Source organism: Orycteropus afer, unplaced genomic scaffold (assembly GCF_000298275.1).
Source record: "Orycteropus afer afer isolate SDZICR_OR568_19922 unplaced genomic scaffold, OryAfe1.0 scaffold00001, whole genome shotgun sequence".
Classification (NCBI taxonomy): Eukaryota; Metazoa; Chordata; class Mammalia; order Tubulidentata; family Orycteropodidae; genus Orycteropus; species Orycteropus afer.
Genome location: NW_006921588.1, coordinates 37,606,018 through 37,626,777, shown reverse-complemented (window position 1 = coordinate 37,626,777; position 20,760 = coordinate 37,606,018). Strand labels below are relative to the sequence as shown.

General features: G+C 37.4%; 1 protein-coding gene across 1 annotated transcript in view; it reads right to left on the bottom strand.

The window, feature by feature from the left end:
- Nucleotides 1-7,278: 7,278 nt before the first annotated feature.
- The window catches only part of SLC38A11 (solute carrier family 38 member 11), a 72,330-nt gene continuing 58,848 nt past the window's right edge, over nucleotides 7,279-20,760 (bottom strand). The window contains exons 11-12 of the mRNA XM_007948592.2: nucleotides 19,351-19,482; nucleotides 7,279-7,572 (exon numbers count right to left, since the gene is read on the bottom strand). Coding sequence (XP_007946783.1) covers nucleotides 7,279-7,572; nucleotides 19,351-19,482 — 426 coding nt within the window. The remainder of the gene's footprint in view (nucleotides 7,573-19,350; nucleotides 19,483-20,760) is intronic.

Genomic DNA, 20,760 nt, shown 5'->3' with positions numbered 1-20,760 from the left:
ATTGACTCTGTCTTCTCGAGCTGCTCTTTGAGATCTTCTGTTCAGCTATTTTTATCTTGTCATTTCATCCAATTGCTTTAGCTACTTTCCACTCAAGGGCAAGTTTCCAAGTCTCTTCTGACATCCAGTTTAGTCTTTTCTTCCTTTCCTGTCTTTTTAGTCATTTCTTCCTTTCCTGTCTTTTTAATGACCTTTTGCTTTCTTCATGGATGATGTTCTTGATATCATCCCACAATTCCTCTGGTTTTTTGTCATTGGTGTCCAATGCATCAAATCTATTCTTTAGATGGTCTCTAAATTCAGAAGGGATATAATCAAGGTCATATTTTGGCTCTTGCAGACTTGCTTTAATTTTCTTCAGCTTTAGCTTGTACTTGCATATGAACAGTTGACAGTCTGTTCCACAGGCAGCTCCTGGCCTTGTTTTTGCTGAAGATATTGAGCTTCTCCCTCACCTTTTTCCACAGATGTAGTTGATCTGATTCCTGTGTACTCCATCTGGCAAAGTCCATGTGTATAGCCACCATTTATGTTGTTGATAAAAAGGTATTTGTAATGAATAAGTCATTGGTCTTGCAAAATTCTATCATGTGATCTCCAGCATCATTTCTATCACCAAGGCATATTTTCCAACTACCAATGATTCTTCTTTGTTTCCAACGGTTGCATTCCAATCACCAGTAATGATAAACACATCTTGATTGAATGCTTGATCAATTTCAGATTGCAGAAGTTGGTAACAATCTTCAATTTCCTCACCTTTGGCTTTGGTGGTTGGTAAATTTGAATAACACTAGTATTAATTGGTCTTCCTTGGAGGTATATGGATATTATCCTATCACCAACAGTATTGTACTTCACGATAGATCTTGAAACATTCTTTGTGATGATGAAGCCACACCATTCCTCTTCAATATGTTATTCTCAGCATAGCAGATCATATGGTGGTCTGATTCAAAATGGCCCAAACCAGTCCATTTTAGCTCACAGTCCAAACAAGTGAAAAGATCTGTGCTTACTGGAATGAACTTGAAAAATTGTTTTAAGAGTATTGCAAATTCTCTGAAGGTAGATCTGTGTGTAATGAAGCAATCTTGATTATCTAAATTAGCTTGTTGGATGAATGACCACAACACATTAAACTGCTATTTTACTGAATGACAATCATTATAACTAAAAAAACACTAACGAAATAATTTGTGTGAAGAAGAGAAAGAGGATTTAAAACACGCTATGTCGTCAAGTAAGTTTAGCTTAGTTGGGCAGACAAGGTTCTTTATTACAACTACAAGAATTACAGTACAACTACAATAATTACAGAATTCCAAAGGAAAAAGGACAAACTTCCTGCTGGGATTGTTAGGGATAACATAGGATAGAAAGATTGATAGAGTTTTGATGGGGACAAAGGGCATTTTAGGTGAGGAAAGGGCAAGAATAGAGTCAAAAGGGATGCAGAGCATTTTTAGTGTAAAATAATGGAACAGTTAAACTAGAATAAAGGATTCCATTTTGCAATCATGGGAGATAAGGTCAGAATGTTATGACAAGGCCATATTATGAAAGATTTTAATGCAAGCTAAGGAGATTGCATTTTATCTTATAAGCAGAAAGGTTTCATGGAAAGTTTTAAACCAAACAAATGGTTTTATCAAATCAACCATTTAATAAAATCATTCTTGAAGTGATGTGCAAATTATTTTGGAGGGGGAAAGAACTAAAGGCAGAATGCTCAACTACAAAGCCATGACATTACTATGGGTATGAGTTGGGAAGGAACAGAATCAAGCTGGTATTAGAAATGATGAACAGTTTAAGTTTTTATTTTTTTTAACATAACATTTAGCAAATCACTAAAGATGAATACTCTAATAAAAAATTCCAAAGCTAAATTTATTGATAATCTATGTTTTCAGTGAACAAACATTGGTGGAATGATTACTAAAACCAAAACGAAACCAGACCCACTGCCATCAAGTCGATTCCAACTTATAGTCGTTTGGCTGAAACAGCTACAGAGTAGAGAAGAACTGCCCCAGAGGTTTCCAAGGCTGTAAATAATTTTTTTTTTTAAATTGTGATTTGAGTGAAAGTATACAGAACAAATTCATTTTCCATTCAACAGTTCATACACATTTTGTTTCATGACAGTGATTGCAATCCCCATAATGTAACAGCTCTCTTCCCACTTTCTACCAGTGGTTACCTTTTCCCTGTGTCCTTCTTTCCTATGCATTCCTGCCTTCTGAGCTATCTCCCTGTGCAAATGCTGCCATCTGATCTCCCATGGCTGATTGTTCTGAGGAGTGTACCTACTTGGTGTAATTTTTCAGTCTGCTTATAGGCCTGTCTATTGTTTGGCTGGAAGCCATGGGAGTGAGTTCAATTGCAGGCCATAAGGATGACTATGGGCCATATAGTCACAGGGGTTTCACTAGTCTATATCAGACCAGAAATCCTGCTCCTTGTTATGATTTTTAGTTTTGTTACACATTTATCTCCCATTCTATCCAGGATACACTATTTTGATGACTTTCTGAGTAGTTGACAGTGGTAGCAAGGCACCATTTAGTTCTGGTCTCAGGGTCATACAGACTATAGACTGAAGTTCCTATGGTCTACTTGTCCCTTGGACTAATTGTTTCCATGAGGCTATGACTTTCTTCATCCTTCTTTGCTTTGGATGAGGAGAGATCAATTGTTGCATTGTAGATGGCTGCCAGCAAGCTTTTAAGACCCCAATCACTACTCACCGAAGTAGGATGTAGAACAATGTTTGGTATAGTATGTTATGTCAATTGAGCTTCATGTGCCCTGCAATCATGATCCCAAGCCCCTGGGCCCAGCCACTCAGTCCCTGAAGGTGTTTGGCTGTGGCTAAGACATTATCCTAACTTTACCCCCTGTTAGCTCTATTATACGTGTGGACATTCTTATAGCACATACAAATATATATAAATATTGTCTGCCAACCTTATATATGGTCATGGTTATATTCCCTTTTGCCTACCCATATTTGATAATTTAAGGGCTGTAAATCCTTACAGAAACAGACTGCCTTATCTTTCTCCTGCTGAGCTGCTGGTGGGTTCGAAACTTTATACGTTTTAGAATAAGTATAATTTCTTCAAGGTGTTTATCTGATTGATGTAGCTAATTATAATTCCCCAACAGTTGGGGAAGCATTTAAGGGCACCCTACCTCATGGTCACTGGCTGTTCCATGCTTGAGCCACTCTAGGATTACATGACGACACCAGCTTCAATCAGTAGCCACCTCTACTTAAAAATTGAGTAGCACCATTTACCTGAGCAGGGATACAGCAGATAAACCTGAAAAAAGTCTGCTCTGGCGGTTCAAACTCACTAGCCACTCCTCGGAAGGAAGGTTGGGCAATCTACTTCTGTAGTAATACCACCTTGGAAACCCAAGAAGGGGTCGCTGTGAGTCGGATCTGATTCCATGGCAGTGAGTTTAGTTTAGTTTTGGTCCAATAAATTAATCTTCAATTAAGAAGATGTGTATTAATCAGAATTTTCTTAATTGGATAGCCTGGATTTCAGAGTCAATGTTTGGAATGATGAGAGGTAACAGTTACACCTGACACCATCGGAAACAGCCCAGAGGCAAAGCAATTTTCTTGCTCTAATTTTTTAAGGTGGTTCAAATAAGGATTGAGATGAAAGTTATTATTATAAGTGGATAAGGATTCAGTTCATAATTTATAGCTGTATATAAATTATATAATTTATGTCCTTAAAAGAAGTGTATTGTTAGATTTCTGCATTAGTTTGTAAAGACCCTCCACTTTTTTGTTGTTGTTTTAATTAAGAAGTACGTTGTAAGTTTAGGAGCTCTGGTGGCTAAAGTGGCTAATGAGCTTGGCTACTAACCAAAAGGTTTGTGGTTTGAACCCACCAGCTGCTTTACAGGGGAAAGATGTGGCAGTCTGCTTCCGTTAAGATTTATAGCCTTGGTAACCCTGTGAAGCAGATGTCTTCTCTCCTATCGGATCTCTCTGAGTTGGAATCAACTCATGGCAACAGATTTTTGTTTTGTTTTGTTTTGTTGTTGTTAGGTAGTCTACTAGGTGAAGGGAACAGAAATTGCGATTTTTTTTTTCAAACATAAAACTCTGGAATCTGAAAATTTACAGCCTTGGAAACTTTATGGTGCAGTTCTAATCTGTCGTATAGGCTTGCTGTTAGTCAGAATCGACTCGACGGTAGTGAGTTTTTATTAAGTTGAAAAATAGTGACAGGTTAAAAAAAATGGCTTAACTCCTTCAAATTGCTTAGTTAGAGGAAAGAAGTAGTAGTGAAAGAAGATGTTTCAGTGGTAACCACTTATCAAATTGAAGCAGAAAGTAGATGTGGCAGGGTTCTTGCAGTTATGCATGGTACTCTTGAAAGATTTCACGGCACTAAAGAACAATTTACTTCATCATAATATGAAAGATATTGGTAATTAATTTATGCAGCTAATAACTGGGACAAAAGCAGCCTTGCTCTATGGTTGATTTAAGGGAAAAATATATAGAAAATATTTATTAGCTATCAATGCTAAACTCATTCCCTACAGAAGTATTTTATTTATTGGAAGAGTCAAGGCTAATGCACTGAAGTAATGCCAAAAGTACAAGATAACAGATGGTTAAGTGCTAAACTATGTTATTTATCCTTGATGTATTTCTCTATCTAAGCTTTCTTGGAAATCTCATCTCTCATGACTTTATCTAACAACTATGTAGGTCAATGTTTCTCAGTCTTGAGTAACGGAGGGATGGACTGCTGCAACAATTCCTTACATTCTCTCAGTAGAATGAAAGCTTATTAATTATTATTATTAATATTGTTATCATTTTAAATATGTACAAATCTAAAATAGACATGTACTGCTTAATCTTATGACTCTTGCACAACTATAAAAAACAAATTTACAAATTTAGTATAGAAATGCTATATAAGCAATGAATTTTCAATCAATTTAGAGGCAGGCTGATGTTTTACTGAAACAAAAATCACCACTTAAAACCTCAGCATGGTCCTGAGTGCCAAGATGTAGGTCCTTTTGCATTCAATAGGCTTTTTTTTTTTTTTTTTTTTCACAGTGAGCTCTTGCCACTTCTCTATTCAAACTTCTGTGAAACTATCTTTTATTCACTTTCTGTGGGATTTGTTTTTTTGTATATGATTTGAATAATCACATCATTTATGGAATAAGTTTGCTTGTGAGATTTTCTCATAAGCTGGCAACAAAACAGTGCTAGGGATCATCAACCTGATTGTAAATACAAATGCAAAGGCTGACAATAAAAACTTGGACTACTTGATATACAAAGATGGTTCCTCAAAATTTTATTGTGGTGAAATACATATAACAAAACATTTGCCACTTCCATCATTTTTACATTTATGCTAGTTTTTAAAGCTTGTCATAGATACGAAAACATGAAACTTTAAAGTCCTTACTAAGAATGGTCTGCTTCTGCAGTAGAAACAGATGTGCCTACCAAGCCCCCTATAATGAAGAACATGTTGCCCCAGCTGTGAGCACATAGCCTCCAGCTCTCAGTTCCTTTTAGGGGGTTTGCTCAGCTGCAAAGAGCTACCTAGTTCAAGAGCTTGCCCTTCTGGGCATGCACCCACAAGCCATGACTAATAGAACTATTTCATCTGAACAGGACAACTCTGATGGGCTGTGTGTGCTCCAGAGCTCACCCTGGGGTTGGCAGAGACTTCATCACATGCATAGCAGTTATGTTTGTCCCTCTACCCAATCCTACCTTCCCACCCTCTCCTATTATTTATGATCCCCAATAAATACACTGCATGGCAAACTCCATCTCAGTGTCTGCATCTGGAGAAGCCAGCCAGTGAGCGTTCCCAGGAATCTCTCTGAGGATTCCTCAGAGGATTAAGAATACCTCTTCTGGAGCCCTGATTCTTCTGCCAAGCTTCTGGTCTGAAATTCTGGGTAATTTCCACCAGCCTTCAAATTCAACTGGTTCAACTCAGACGCTTAACTGATCTCTTAGGCTGGTGCCTCAGAACAACTTGTGTATACGTATATGGATGTATCTGTGTGTTTTCCCGCTGCTTTATAATTTATTTAACACCACTGCTATGGTACTCCCACAAGATGAAAACTTTGGAGGTAATTTTGACACCTCACACATCTTCCTCTGCACAACCAGTCTTCCTAACATGAGGAGGACTTTGCTCATTGCTGAAGGGATTCACTTTTCTCTGAGCAAGGGATACTACTGAAATTACAATGGAAGCTTCTCTTTGCTCTTGGGGTATCCCCTTATAAAAATGGCATAGGGGCAGAAGTGTCTGATCTCCTCTAACTTCTCAAGGGGAAAGGGGGAACAAGATCACAGCCCAAGGCTGATTCCTATGAGACAGAGGTTAGACATGCCTCTGCTCTCCAACCTTTTCACCAATTCTGATGCAAACCCTCCCTCTTTCAGCACTCTCTACTTTTCTTCTGGGTTCGAGAATTCGTTGCAATGGCCACACAAAACTCATAGACCATATTCACAGTTATGGGGTTTATTAGGGAAGTAACAGGCTACCATTCAGATTCAGGAACACTTAGGATAAAGTTCTTTGATCAGGACAGCCTCTTTTCTTTCTCCTATGAATCACCCTTCTGTTTCCTGCATCTATAGGGAAGCTGTGGCAAAAGATCTAATAAGGCTTCTTGGATTGTTGCTTTGTTTCACAGTGGCAAGGTTACATGGGACACTCATGCAGAAAGGGCTCCCTTAATTCCCGTATCTGTTATGATCTATGTAAGGGCATACTCATTGGATGAATATCCTGATTATTATATAATTCACTGCAGTACACTATTCCTTTTCATATTTTGGTTTTCCATTCCCTTCAATTCCACAGACCAAAGAGATTTTTTCCCCCTGAAAGATACAAACATAAGATTCTAACCCACAAATGGGCAACTTATTTAAGAAGCAACATGTTGACTCACATATTAAATAAATGAATAATGCTTTTAGAGGACAGCAGCAAATGCCAAAGGCTTCATTTTTCCCTCTGCAATGAACATTATTTCAGTCATTAAAACAAAAATATTTATTTTGTCCCAATTTAAGATCAAATACATTCAGTTTTATTTCTTATATTTCAGTGAAGAAAACCGAGTCTTGGTAAATGCCATTCTGATAATTTTATAATATAGAGACTGAAATATATGTGAGCATTATGATGTGTTTTGGAAGTCTATGAAACATGTATATTGTTTAAAACAGTCAGCTCATTGAAAGATACTGATGTTTAAAATGGAAAGTTGTGTTGTCAGTTGAAAGTGAGAAACGGAAATGTTTGTGAGGGAGAAATTGTCAGGAAGGCAGTAGAACATTTCCTGTCCATGAGTGCAATCTTGAGGATGAGTGATGGCCATGACGAATCCAACAGCCATCACTACAGCACCAATAAGAAGCATGACACAAGACATAATCTTATCTGAGTGTGTCCTTGGCTCTTCAGAGAGTTTTAGATAACATGCTGATGGAATGATAAAAATTAGGGGAGCTGCACAGAGTACACCCTGTGTGTTGAAAACAAGAAACAAGATAATTTTACCAGATGGAAACACCCTTTGGACAGTTTTTAAAAACAGATTTCCTATTGCAAATATCAAACATTTAATAGGATCAAATGAATCAAATAAATACAGAAAAAATAATTCTAGGAAAGACTTAGGAACAAGTTGTTCCTTTTCTGATGATATATTTGCAAACAAATAACAACAACAAAAAAGTGTAACAGTGCATCAGACTTAAAACATCGGACAATAGTATAGAAAATTAAGAAGATGGTGAGGTCTACTTCTAGCAAACTCTTGAAATTTACCATATTTTCATTTACATCACATTTCCTTATACTCTTCCCTTCAAATTATAGTGTATGTACTGTGCTGTTCAAATCCTAGCTATGATTTGCATATAAGAAGGGACTTTTAACATATGGGGTGTATTGTCTTCCCTCTTTACTTCAACTTGGATGAAAGCAGAAATCTGTTTGAATGAGAGAGGAAAACTATTAGCCCTAAAGGCATTCAACATGAAGCAGCATTTCTAAATCTTCTTTCAAATAAAACCAAACACATTAACTACTCCAGAAAACTGACATCAGAGCTGTGACTCATTCATCTGCCCCTACATTAGTTTATAGATAAGTCCAACCTCAAGGGTTGGAATGACAGATTGAAACGAATGTAAGTAGTGCTAGGAAAAGCCTTGGTGGTGCAGTGGTTGAGCTCTCAGCTGCAACAGTTGGCAGTTCCAGCCACTCCGCAGGACAAAGATGAGGGAGTCTGCTTCCATAAAGATTACAGACTTAGAAACCTCATGGGCATTTCTATTTCATCTTACAATGTTGCTACAAGTCTAAACCAACTTATGGCAGTGGGTTTGGTTTTTGCTTAATGCTGTGAAGAGCCCTGGTGGCTCAGTGATTAAGCTCGTGGCTGCTAACTGAGCAGTTGACAGTTTGAACCTCTAGCTTCTCTATGGGAGAAAGATGGAGTAGTCTGCTTCTGTAAAGGTTACAGCCTTGGAAATCCTATGAGACAGTTCTAGTTACTCCTATAAGGTCACTAGGAGTCAGACTTGACTCAATGGTGATGGGTTTGGTTTAGTGCCTAAGGCATTTGTCTGCTAACCAGAAGGCTGGCAGTTCTAACCGATCAGTCACTCCTCAGAAGGAAGATTGTGCAATCTACTTCCATAGTGATACCACTTTGGAAGCCCAAGGAGGGGTTGCTATGAGTTGGATCCGACTCAACAGCAGTACTTTTTTTTTTTTTTAGATTTGTTATTATTATAAAAATACCAAGGGGAATTGACTTCAAAGGAAAAAAGGCTTTCCTTTAGAAGGCATAATTCAAAGTAGAAAATATATAAATGATGCAAATGTTAAACTTTAATATATTTTAGGTAATATATTTAATATATTTTAGCTATGCCATTGGTATTTCAAATAACAGCAGGGCCACCCATGGTGGACAGTTTTCAGCAAAGCTTCAGACTAAGACAGACTAGGAAGAAGAACATGGTCAGGCCAACTTCTGAAAAAAAAATTGTCCACTGAAAAACCTTATGAATAGCAGTGAAACATTGTCTGATATAGTACCAGAAGATGAACTTCTCTGGTTGGAAGGCACTCAAAATATGACTGGGAAAGAGCTGCCTCCTCAAAGTAGAGTTGACCTTAATGGTGTGGATGGAGTAAAGCCTCTGGGATCGTCATTTGCTGATATGGCATGACTCAAAATGAGAAGAAACAGCAAATATCATTAATAATCACAAAGTTGAATGTACAAAGTATGAATCTAGAAAAAGTGGAAGTTGTCAAAAATGAAATGGAATACATGAAGATCAATATCCTAGGCAATAAAACCCAAACCAAACCCATGGCCATCAAGTCAGTTCCAACTCACAGAGACCTCCATTGTTTTTCCAAGGTGGTAAATCTTTACAGAAGTAGATTGTGTCATCTGCCTTCTGCAGAGCAGCTGGTGGTTTCAACCATCAACCTTCTGTTTAGCAATCAAATGTCTTGGGTTTTGCACCAGCAGAGCTCCTTAACCTAGGCATTAGTGAGCTGAAATGGACTGGTATTGGCCATTTTTAATCTGGCAATCATATGGTCTACTATACTGGGACTGAAAAATTGAAGAGGAATGGTGTCATATTCATCATCAAAAAGAACATTTCAAGATCTATTCTGAAGTACAACACTATCAGTGATAAGATAATATCCATATGCCCACAAGGAAGACCAGTTAATATGACTATTATTCAAATTTACAGAACAACCACTAAAGCCAAAGATGAAGAAACTGAAGATTTTTTTTTACCAACTTCTGCAGTCTGAAATTGACCAAACATGAAATTAAAATGTATTGATAATTACTGATGATTGGAATATAAAAGTTGGAAAGAAAGAAGAATCATTGGTAGCTGGAAAATATGTCCTTGGTAATAGACATGGTGCCAGAGACGGCATGATAAAATTATGCAAGATTGATGATTTATTCATTGTCAATGTCATTTTTCAATAACATTAAAGGTGACTATAGACATAGACCTTACCAGATGGAATACATAGGAATCATATTGACTATACATATCTGTGGAAAGAGATGATAGAAAAGCTTACTATCATCAGAACAAGGCTAGGGGCTGACTGTGGACCAGACTATCAATACTCATAGGCAAATTTAAGCTGAAGATGAAGAAAATTAAAACAAGTTCATGAGAGCTAAAATATGACCTTGAGTATATCCCACCTGAATTTAGAGACCATCTGATAGACTTGACACAGTGAACACCAAGGTCCAAAGACCCGAAGAGTTGTGGGATGGTGTGAAGAAAGCAAAAGGTCATCAAAAAGACAGGAAAGGAAGAAAAGACCAAAATTTGTGTCAGAAGAGACTCTGAAACCTGCTCTTGAAAGGAGAGCAACTAAAGTGAATGGAAGACATGATGAATTAAAAGAGCTGAACAGAAGATTTTAAAGGGCAACTCCAGAAGACAAAATAAAGTATTATGCTGGAATGTGCAAAGACATAGAGTTAGAAAATCAAAAGGGAATAACACACTTGGACTTTCTCAAGCTAAAAGAACTGAACAAAAAATTCAAGTCTTGAGTTGCAATATTGAAGGAGTCTATGGGTAAAATGTTGACTGATGCAGGAACCAACAAAAGAAGATAGAAGGAATATACAGAATCACTGTACCAAAAATAATTGGTTGATGCGCAACCATTTCAGGAGGTAGCATATGATCAAGAACTGATGGTATTAAAGGAAGATGTCCTAGCTGCATTGAAGGAATTGGTGAAAAACAAGACTTCAAGAATTGCCAGAATAGCATTTGAGATGTTTCTAGAAATGAATGCAGCACTTGAGGCACTCACTCACTTTTTTATACCAAGAAATTTGTAAGACAGCTACCTGGCTAACTGACTGGAAGAGATCCATATTTGTGCACATTCAAAAGAAAGGTGATCCAACAGAACGTGGAAATCATAAAACAATATCATTAATATCACATGCAAGTAAAATTTTGCTGAAAATAATTAAAAAATGGTGGCAGCAGTATATCCATAGGGAACTGTTAGAAATCCAAGCTGGATTTAGAATAGGACATTAAATGATGAATATCTGTTGATGTCAGAATGATCTTGTCTGAAAGCAAAGAATACCAGAAAGCTGTTTAACTGTGTTTTGTTCACCACACAAAGGCATTCAACTGGGTGGATAATAACAAATTATGGATAACGTTGCAATGAATGGGAATTACAAAATCCTTAATTATGCTCATGAGGAGCCTGTACAAAGACCAAGAGGCAGTCATTCAAACAGAATAAGCGGATACTGAATGGTTTACATAAGGAGCTCTGGTGGTGTAGTGCCTAAAGCATTTGACTGCTAACCAGAAGGCTGGTGGTTCAAACACACCAGCCACTCCCCAGAAGGAAGACTGGCCAATCTACTTCCGTAAAGATTTACCATCCTGGAAACCCAAAGGGGGTCGCTATGAGTCAGAATTGACTCGATGACAATGAGTTTGGTTTTTTTGGTTTTCATGGTTTACAATCAGGAAATGTGTGCATTAGGGTTATGTTCTTTCACCATACTTACTGAATCTGTATATTGAGCATATAATTTGAGAAGCTGGACTACATGAAGAAGAATGCAGCACAATGTGGTGGTTAAGTTTGTGTGTCAATCTAGCTGGGCCTGGTTAAGTGGCTCAGCAGCTTGATGCAGTATTCCCCATGATGAGACTGGTAATCAACTCCATGGTGGAATCTACCGTGAGCAGCTGAATAGCTGCCTTTGGGTATGTGATCTGCTTTGGGAATGGTCTCTAGCTTATGGCATGCTTGAACTCTGCATGTGGTCATGCATAATTGTTCAGCAGACTGCCATTCTCTGCAGACCTTGGGACTTTCAATGGACTTTGTTTGGTAACATTGGAGCTATGCCATTTTATTTGTTGACCTTGGGCTTGTTAGCCTCAGTAGCCAGTAGCTGTCTGAGTGAAGAGATACCTCTAGCTTCAGTGGGCTGGGAGCAAGAAGCAGAGCTGAAGCCCAAGGTCAAGTGGCTTTCACCCAGCCCCTAGAGCCTGGCACTTTGAACTCGGACTTCTAGCCTCCTGGATTGTAAGAATAAACTCCTATTTGTTAAGGCCATCTCAATTGTGGTAGATTCCTATCAGAGTGGCACTAGGTAACCAGAACACATGAAGATTGGAGGAAGACTCATTAACAACCTGTAATATGCAGATGATACAATCCTGCTTTCTGAAAATGAAGATGACTGGAATCACTTACTGATGAAGCTCAAAGACTACAGCCTTCAATGTCAATTACACCTCAATATAAAGAAAATAAATATCCTCACAAGTGGACCAAAAAGCAACATCATGATAACTGGAGAAAAGACTGAGATTGTCAAGGATTTTGGTTTACTTGGATCCACAGTCAATGCCCATGGAAGCAGCAGTCAAGAAATCAAACATATTACACTGGGAAAATCTGCAAAAGACCTCTCTAAAGTGTTAAAGAGCAAAGATGTCACTTTGAAGACTAAGGTGTACCTGATCCAAGCTATGGTATTTTCAAGAGCTTCATATGCATGTTGCAGGTAGACAGTGAATAACGAAGATTGCAGAAGAATTGATGCCTTTGAAGGTAGTACTGGAGAAGTATATTGAATGTACCATAGACTACTAGAAGAATGAACAAATTCATCTTGGGGCAAGCACAGCCAGAATGCTCCTTAGAAGCAAGAATGGCCAGACTTTGTCTCTCATACTTTGGTCATGTCAGAAGGGACCAGTCCCTGGAGAAGGATAACATGTTTAGTGAAATAAAGGGTCAGAGAAAAAGGCAAGATGCTCAATGAGATGAATTGACACAGTGGCTGCAGCGATGGGCTCAAGCATGGCAATGATTGCAAGGATGGCACTGGACTGGGTAGTGTTTTGTTCTGTTATACATAGAGTCACTGTAAGTCTGAACAGACTGAACAGCATCTAACAACAACAACATTAGTAGCATATGTGATGTTGGTTTAGGATAAAATGCATGTTTTGCTATATTTGAAAAACATTATTATGGAAATTTACAAACACATATAAAAGTAAAAAGAAAAGTACAATGAAATCCTTTGTATCCATCACCTATTTTTTAAAAGGTTTTTGGTACATTATTTTGGTGGATTTTTTTGCCAAGGAAAATCACAGCAAACTAAATTGGAAGTTGGATGCCTTAAAAGAACAGATTATACCTTAAAAATAGCTTTTAAAAAAGTCTTCTCATTATCTATTTAAAACAATGAATGTATTTCTTACTAAGCACCATGACTACAACAGAAAGTTACCTACAAATATGGTTCAAAAAATTTAACTTTTTCCTTTTAATGAAAACCACAAAGTTCCAGAGAAATGGCAATTAAGGGGGAGATATTATGGAACCCTGGTGGGACAATGATTAAGCCTTCGGCTGCTAACCAAAAAGACAGTAGTTAGAATCCACTAGCCGCTCTGCAGGAAAAGATGTGGCAGTGGCTTCCATAAAGATTTACACCCTAGAAAACCATATGGGGCAATTCTACTCTGTCCTTTGGGTTATTATGCATCAGAACCAACTCAAACACAAAGCATTATGAAATCCTACCAGCCAGGGAGCATCTAAAAATCTGGGGAAGAATGAGAGGGTTCACACTTCATGGAAAATATTTCTACAGTCAGACATAGGAGTGAGAAAATACTACTAGATTCCAAAATTTTATGCTAAATTCAAATAGTCAGAAAATATGTGTTCATCATGCATACCACCTGAATACAAATGAATACATACAAAGGCATTTAGCAAATAAAAGATTAGTTTTCATATGAACTGGAATGAAAGGAATTATGGATTTCATAGCCTCTATCATGAAACTTGGAGCTAACATTGCTTTTTTAGTTATGGAAAGTACTGTTTAGTTCTGGAACGTACTGTAGAACTCATTCCTGGCTTACATTAAGAATTATTACCCACTGGTTCCTTTGAATTAAGACTTTTTGAAAATATCAAAATAGTAATCCAAATCCAAATATATATGTGATCACTTTCTTTACAGGAACAAATATATATGAGTGTAAATCATCTGGAACTGCTGAAGTGTGAAAGCACTATCAGGAGGAGAACTGCCACCAGCTGCTACTCAGGGGCTCTCTTCAGTCAGCATTTTGGGACTCCTCCAAATCCAACATGGTGAGCAGTGCAAGGCAATTCTGTTGCAAGGGTATTCTGTTTATGTTATAATTGTTAAGAGTTGAGGAAGTAGCAATTAGAGGAAAAACTATATAGCTGATGTTTGTACTGGATGAAGTCCAGTTGTGACTCTTGTCTAGATACCAGTTTCTTTCTTCATATGTGAAAGCTCAGTCTTATTAGGGGTTGTTTGTTGGACCTGAGCTCATCACTAAAGTGGTAATTAGGTTTCATTTGACCTAGTCCTTATAAGCTTTGCAATGAAGCAAGTTCAGTTTATTTGATCTGTTTAATGTAGCGTTGCTTAACAATGTACCACTGACTTAGAAAACATGTTATCATTGCTTGACAGGATGTAACATCATAACTTCTTATTAGAAAGACAATAAAATGTAACCTTATTTATAAAGATGGGACAGGACTATGCATTGATGATGACACTATTGATGTCAGAGCTTGGGATTAACTTTCCCTAAAGACTTTTGTCTTTAGTTCCTGAGAGATAACCTCTAAAACCTTGGAATTGCTCCAGTGATTGAGTGTCTTTCATGAGGCTTCAAGACTACACCAGAGGGTTTAGGTAACTCTTGGGTAGGGGCTGGCCAGCCAGAAAGGCCATCTCATGCTATCAGCCAAACTCAGGGGAGGAGGGCATGATTCAATCAATAGTGCCTACATAATAAGACCTCAATAAAGGCTCTGGACATGGAAGCTCCATGGGTTTCCTGGTAGGTAAAAGACATGGGTACTTGAGAGGGTGACACATCCTTTTAGGGACAAGAACGCTCCATATTGGGGACCCTCCCAGACCTCATGCTATTCATCTCTTCTTTATACTGGCCATGGGTTGTCTCCTTTTTGCTGCAATAAAACTGTAACCGTAAGTATCGTGCTTTCCGTGAGATTTGTGAGTTGTTCCAGAAAATATTAAACCAAGGGAGTAGTGGGAGCCAGCAGGTCAGATGTAAGGGGAATGGGGCCCCTGAGTTTATACTTTGCATCCTGAAGGGTAGAGGAAATTCCTGAATTTGTGGCTAGCAGGTCAGTAGTAAGGGAGTTGTATGGACTCCCAAACTTGTGGCTGGTGCCTGAGGTCTTGGGCAGCCTAGGCAGTCTGGAGTATTGTAACCTATAACTTGTGATATCTGATCTAGCTCTGGGTGGTTAGTGCCAAAGGAAGAAGTGCTGCATATGCAGCTGGTATTAGAATAGAGATGGAAAAGTGAGAATTTTATTTTTTCTACCCACAGATTATTTTGCAGTTTGTAGCAGGGAAAGAACAGAGATGTTGAAAATTTTTATTGGCAATACAGATTGGAAAAGTGTCTGAATTCTCCTATCTGGATAGAAACCTCTCAAATGATGCTCTTAACCTGAAAGTTAAATAAAAGAATGCTTACATCTTCTAAATTTCCATTTTGCAATTAATTCAGACTCACAAAATTTATTCCTATGCCTTAAAAGGAAACTCTCTCTAGCTCAGGAGGTCTCTGACAACTTAGACCACCACCAGGCTTTGCTCACCCTGATGATTTGTATTTCTGTCTTGGGCCCTTGCTGGGTAATTGGCTTTCTTCCTCCCACTGTAAGCTGCACACAATGTTTGGTGGGCCAGTTATTCTGGCCACAGGCACCAGCTGCTTTACATTTTTTCTTTGTACTGCTTCAAGTAGAAATCCATCGGGCCCAATTACTGAAGATGCCAATTCTATCTAATAGTGACATCAGTGCCAAGATGCTGGATTCTTATTACTAGGAATGGGTCTTATATTTATTTTATTTACTTCTAAAGTGAATCCTTTTAAATTGAGGATGTATTTGCTTTGGAAAAATATGTCATGAACTCAAAGAAGTAAAAGGGAAGCAAAAGCCTAAATATCGTTTTACATTTTACTGAAAAGCTAATATAACCCTAGATAATTTTTCTTTTAGTATTTTAATTATGCTATATAATCTTTAGGAGCTCTGGTGGCATAGTGGGTAAGGCATTTGGCTGCTTACCAGAAGTTGAGAGGTTCAAACCCACCAGCTGTTCTGCTTGAAGCAGATGAGGTAATCAACTTCTGGAAAGATTTACAGCCTTGGAAACCCAATAGGGGTACTATGAGTTGGAATCGACTTGATGACAGTGGTTTTTATATAACATTTGCCTAACTTTGCAAATTAAAGACCTGATTCTATTCCATATCTCATCTGTGAAGATCATTCTTCCACTTAGTGATAATTCCGAAGCACAATGAAAAAAAGATTTAAAGTACCACAATTATTAACTAAGGTGGATGCTATTACCCACAAATTATTAATTAAGTTCCATTTTATTTCATCTCTTGGTATTTACTTTAACCTAATAATAAGGTCTGGTAGCATAGTGGCTAAGGCACTTGACTGCTAACCAGAAGGCTGATGGTTCAAACCCACCAGCCACTCCTCGTAAGGAAGATGGGGCAATCTACTTCCATAGTGATACTGCCTTGGAAACCCAAGGAGGGGTATCTATGAGTCGGGTCTGTCTCGACAGTATATAACAGCAACAACAATAGTAAGGTCTACCCATTATTAGTCTAAGGAATCCTTAATAGTCTAAGGATTACTCTTAACCTTACTTATAAGTAAACTCAATGCATAGACTTCTAGGTTAAAAAATGGGTAAAGAAATTAACAGTAATTTACATAATTTAAAGTTTTATACTTATGAATTCTCAGACTAGCCAAATGATGAAAATGTAGTCTACAGCATCTGAAGATCTATGTTCAAATCTTGACTCCGCCACTTATAAGTTGTGTGGCCTCAATCTATTTATTTATTTAATCATCCTGTGCCACAGTTTTTTCATCTGTAAAGTTAACATGGATTAAGGGAGATGTTGTTGTTGACTGGTGCTATTGAGTTCGTTCTGACTCATAGTGACACTGTGTACAACAGAAACACTGCCAGATCCTGAACCATCCTCACAGTCATTGCTATGTTTGAGCCCATTGTTGCAGCCAGGAAGGGAGATAATATATGCAAATTATTTGGCACAGAGTGAGTACTCATACAAGCTAGCTCTCATTACCATTATGAAATGGGGCACAACATGCTTTAGTTACTTCTAATATGTTGCATGACCCTGACATGCATTAGATATTGACAGAAATGCTGTTTAATCTGGCTCTATTGGATATTGTAAATGCCTACACAAAAGGGATTTGCAAAAAAGACCTGAATATATTATTGTATATTCCAAAAGGTTTTTGTTGATGAGAAAAACACATATGCTCATGCGATTTGACAGGGAATAGATATATGTTAGCATGTCTATATAACCAGATTTGTTAATGATTTAAGGATCTGGAATCATGTTTTACATTTTCACAGTCCTCCACAGCTAGCTCAGATATTGGTTTTATAAAAATTCAAAATGTTCCTCTCTAATTACAGTACTAGAATTCTGCCTTAACCACAGGAAGTGATAAACATATTCTTCTCACAACAAAATCTTACAATTAAAAAAAAAAAAGTGAACTTAAATGAGACATTTGACAAAATAAGAAATAATCACCTGGAATGATTATTCCTGTCACCTTCATAGCAAAGTTGACGGATCACTATTATTGTCAATATCAACAAGTTTTTGTAACACTTAATTTCTTGGTACCACACTAAAGAATGTATTTTATGTCCAGGAACATTTTAGAAATAGGTCCTGAACTGTGGTCCCAATGGGCAATAGCCAATGCAGTAATTTGAGCGTTATGTTATTAGCACCATGCTAGATACTAGGGAGGATGGAGAAGGAGCTATCATTCTTGTGTTCAAAACACTTAAAATTTGGAAGGCAAGCTGCAGATTGTCCGAAGAGTACATTATATGAAATAACACCTAAGGCATGATAGTGAGTTAGGGTAGCAGTCATCCATTTAAACAAATCAAGGTGGTACATGAAATGTTTCTAAGTAGACCTGTTAGCTTATGCAAAACTGGGAAGTAGGTAAAAATTATCTTTGATGCTTGTCCACTTCTCCTACCAGCTTTCTCTCCATTGTTTGTAGAGTAGATAATTCCCCGAGTCCTAAAGTTTTGGAAAGTGGGTTGCCTGCTCCTCACTTCTCATTTAATCTGCTACAAGAAAATTCCCAATTGTATGTTCCTGACTGAGTCTCTAACAGCCTTTGTCAGAACTTCAAATCAAAATGGCATCTGGAGAGAAGAGTGAACTGGGTAACAGCAATAGTGTCTTCAACCTTTTCCTCAACTCTCAATGGAATGAGTAAATGAGAATATAAAAGTCTACTGTAAAAGCAAGTATAAAAGTCTATTCTCACTGTGGTGCATGACTAATAAATGCTAAGTGGTGTAATTGTTAGCAGAAATTCTATAAGGATTGTGATTGACTTCTTTACTAAGTATAATGTTTTCAAGGTTCATGCATGTTGTACCATGTACTATGACTTCATTCTTCTTTTTGGCTGAATAATATTTCATTGTATGTGTATATGACACTTTGCTTAACCATTCATCAGTTGATAGACATTTAGGTTGTTTCCATTTTGGCAATTGTGAAAAGTTCATGCACATACTTCAGTGAATCTCAGTAGATCTATTTTCAATTGGCAAAGAAAATTCCAGATCCATTTAATTCCTTTTTTTTTTATAATATCTATGTATGATATGAAATATGCAAACCTGCTTTAAAACAGGGTTACTCAAACTCAGTGCTATTGACATCTTGATCAGACAATTTTTTGTTGTGGGGCAGCCTTGTGCACTCTGGTATAACTTTTATCAGCATTCCTGGCCTCTACCCACTAGACGCCAGTAGCAGCCCTCCTCAGCTGTGACAACCAAAAAGCTTTTAGACATTGCCAAATGTTGTGGGGACTATTCTGTTGAGAACCACTGCTCTAAAAGTATATGGTTTTATACAGTACACAATATCATAGTATCAATATTCAGTCCACTCAGAAAGTGACACTTCTGTTAAAGAAAATATGTCTTATGTTAAATGTAGATAATACTTTTAAAAGGACTTTTTTAGAATAGAAGAAATGAATCTTTAAATGTACTTACATTGAGCTCTAAAACTATCCCAAGGCAGTCGATCAGCAATGACACAAGTGTGGCTACAGTAATGATAACCACTGTTATAATAATGTGGAAAACTGTCGAAAGGTTCCCATCAAAAAACACATTGGCAATTACCTGTCAAATTATTTAGAGAGGGATTTTCAGAAGTATGCAGGTCTTACTAATAAAGTATTTCATATTATAGCATTTAGGACTACAAAAAATACTACCTTAATAAGACAATTAATCAAATCTCAATTCACTGTGAATGTTTTATTTTTTCCAAAGTACTTACATATAGATATGTACCAATAACAAGCATTCTTTGTTAAACTATTAGACAGTCAGTGGATTATATTTCCAGTTTAGAATGTGGCATACCAATGTCTGAATAAATATTGCATTCTTAAGTATAAAGGAGACTTGGAAGTTATCTTATCCTTTCTCCTTGAGTCCAATAAGGTTACCACAAAAACAAATCACAGATGTTTAGATTATTTAAACAACCAAGAAGGAAGCAGTTATCACAATTTCCTTTAATTATAATAGATGTGTAATATCCTTTGTTGTTGTTAGGTGCCATAGAGTCGATTTTTGACTCATAGCAACCCCATTTTTTACTTATAGCAACAGAGTAGAACTGCTCCATGGGGTTTTCTAGAATGTAAACTTTATGGAAGCAGATTACCAGGTCTTTCTTCCATGGAGTCACTGGGTGGGTTCGAACCTCCAGTCTTTCAGTTAGCAGCCGAGTGGTTAATTGTTGCACCAACAGGGCTTCTTGTAATACTCTTTACTAGCAGGAAATTGATTTTATATAAACTATAAAATTTAGCAAAGATGTCACTTTGAAGACTAAAGTGTGACTAATCCAAGCCATGGTATTTTTAATCTCCTCATAAGCATATGAAAGCTGGACAATGAACAAGGAAGATGAAAGAAGAGTTGTTGGCTTTGAATTATGGTGTTGACATAAAATACTGAAAATAACATGGACTGCCAAAGAACAAACAAATCTGTCCTGGAAAAAGTGCAGGTGGAATGCTTCTTGGAAGCAAGAATGGCCAGACTTCATCTCACCTACTTTGGTCATGTCAGAAGGAAACATTCCCCGGAGAAGGATATCATGCTTGGTAAAATGGAGGATCAGAGAAAAAGGGAAACACTCTCAATAAGATGGATTGACACAGTGGCTGCAATGCTGGGCTCAAGTATAGCAAGGACAGTGAGGATGGTGTATGACCAGACAGTATTTTGTTCTGTTGTACATAGAGTCACTATGAGTTTGAGTTGACTCAATGGCTCCTAAAAACAACACAACATAAAATTTATATAAACTCTAAAATTTTGTTATAGTTGAAGTCTATCTTATCTTGCCTTTCCTCAACAAAAAATAGAGAAGAATTGATGATT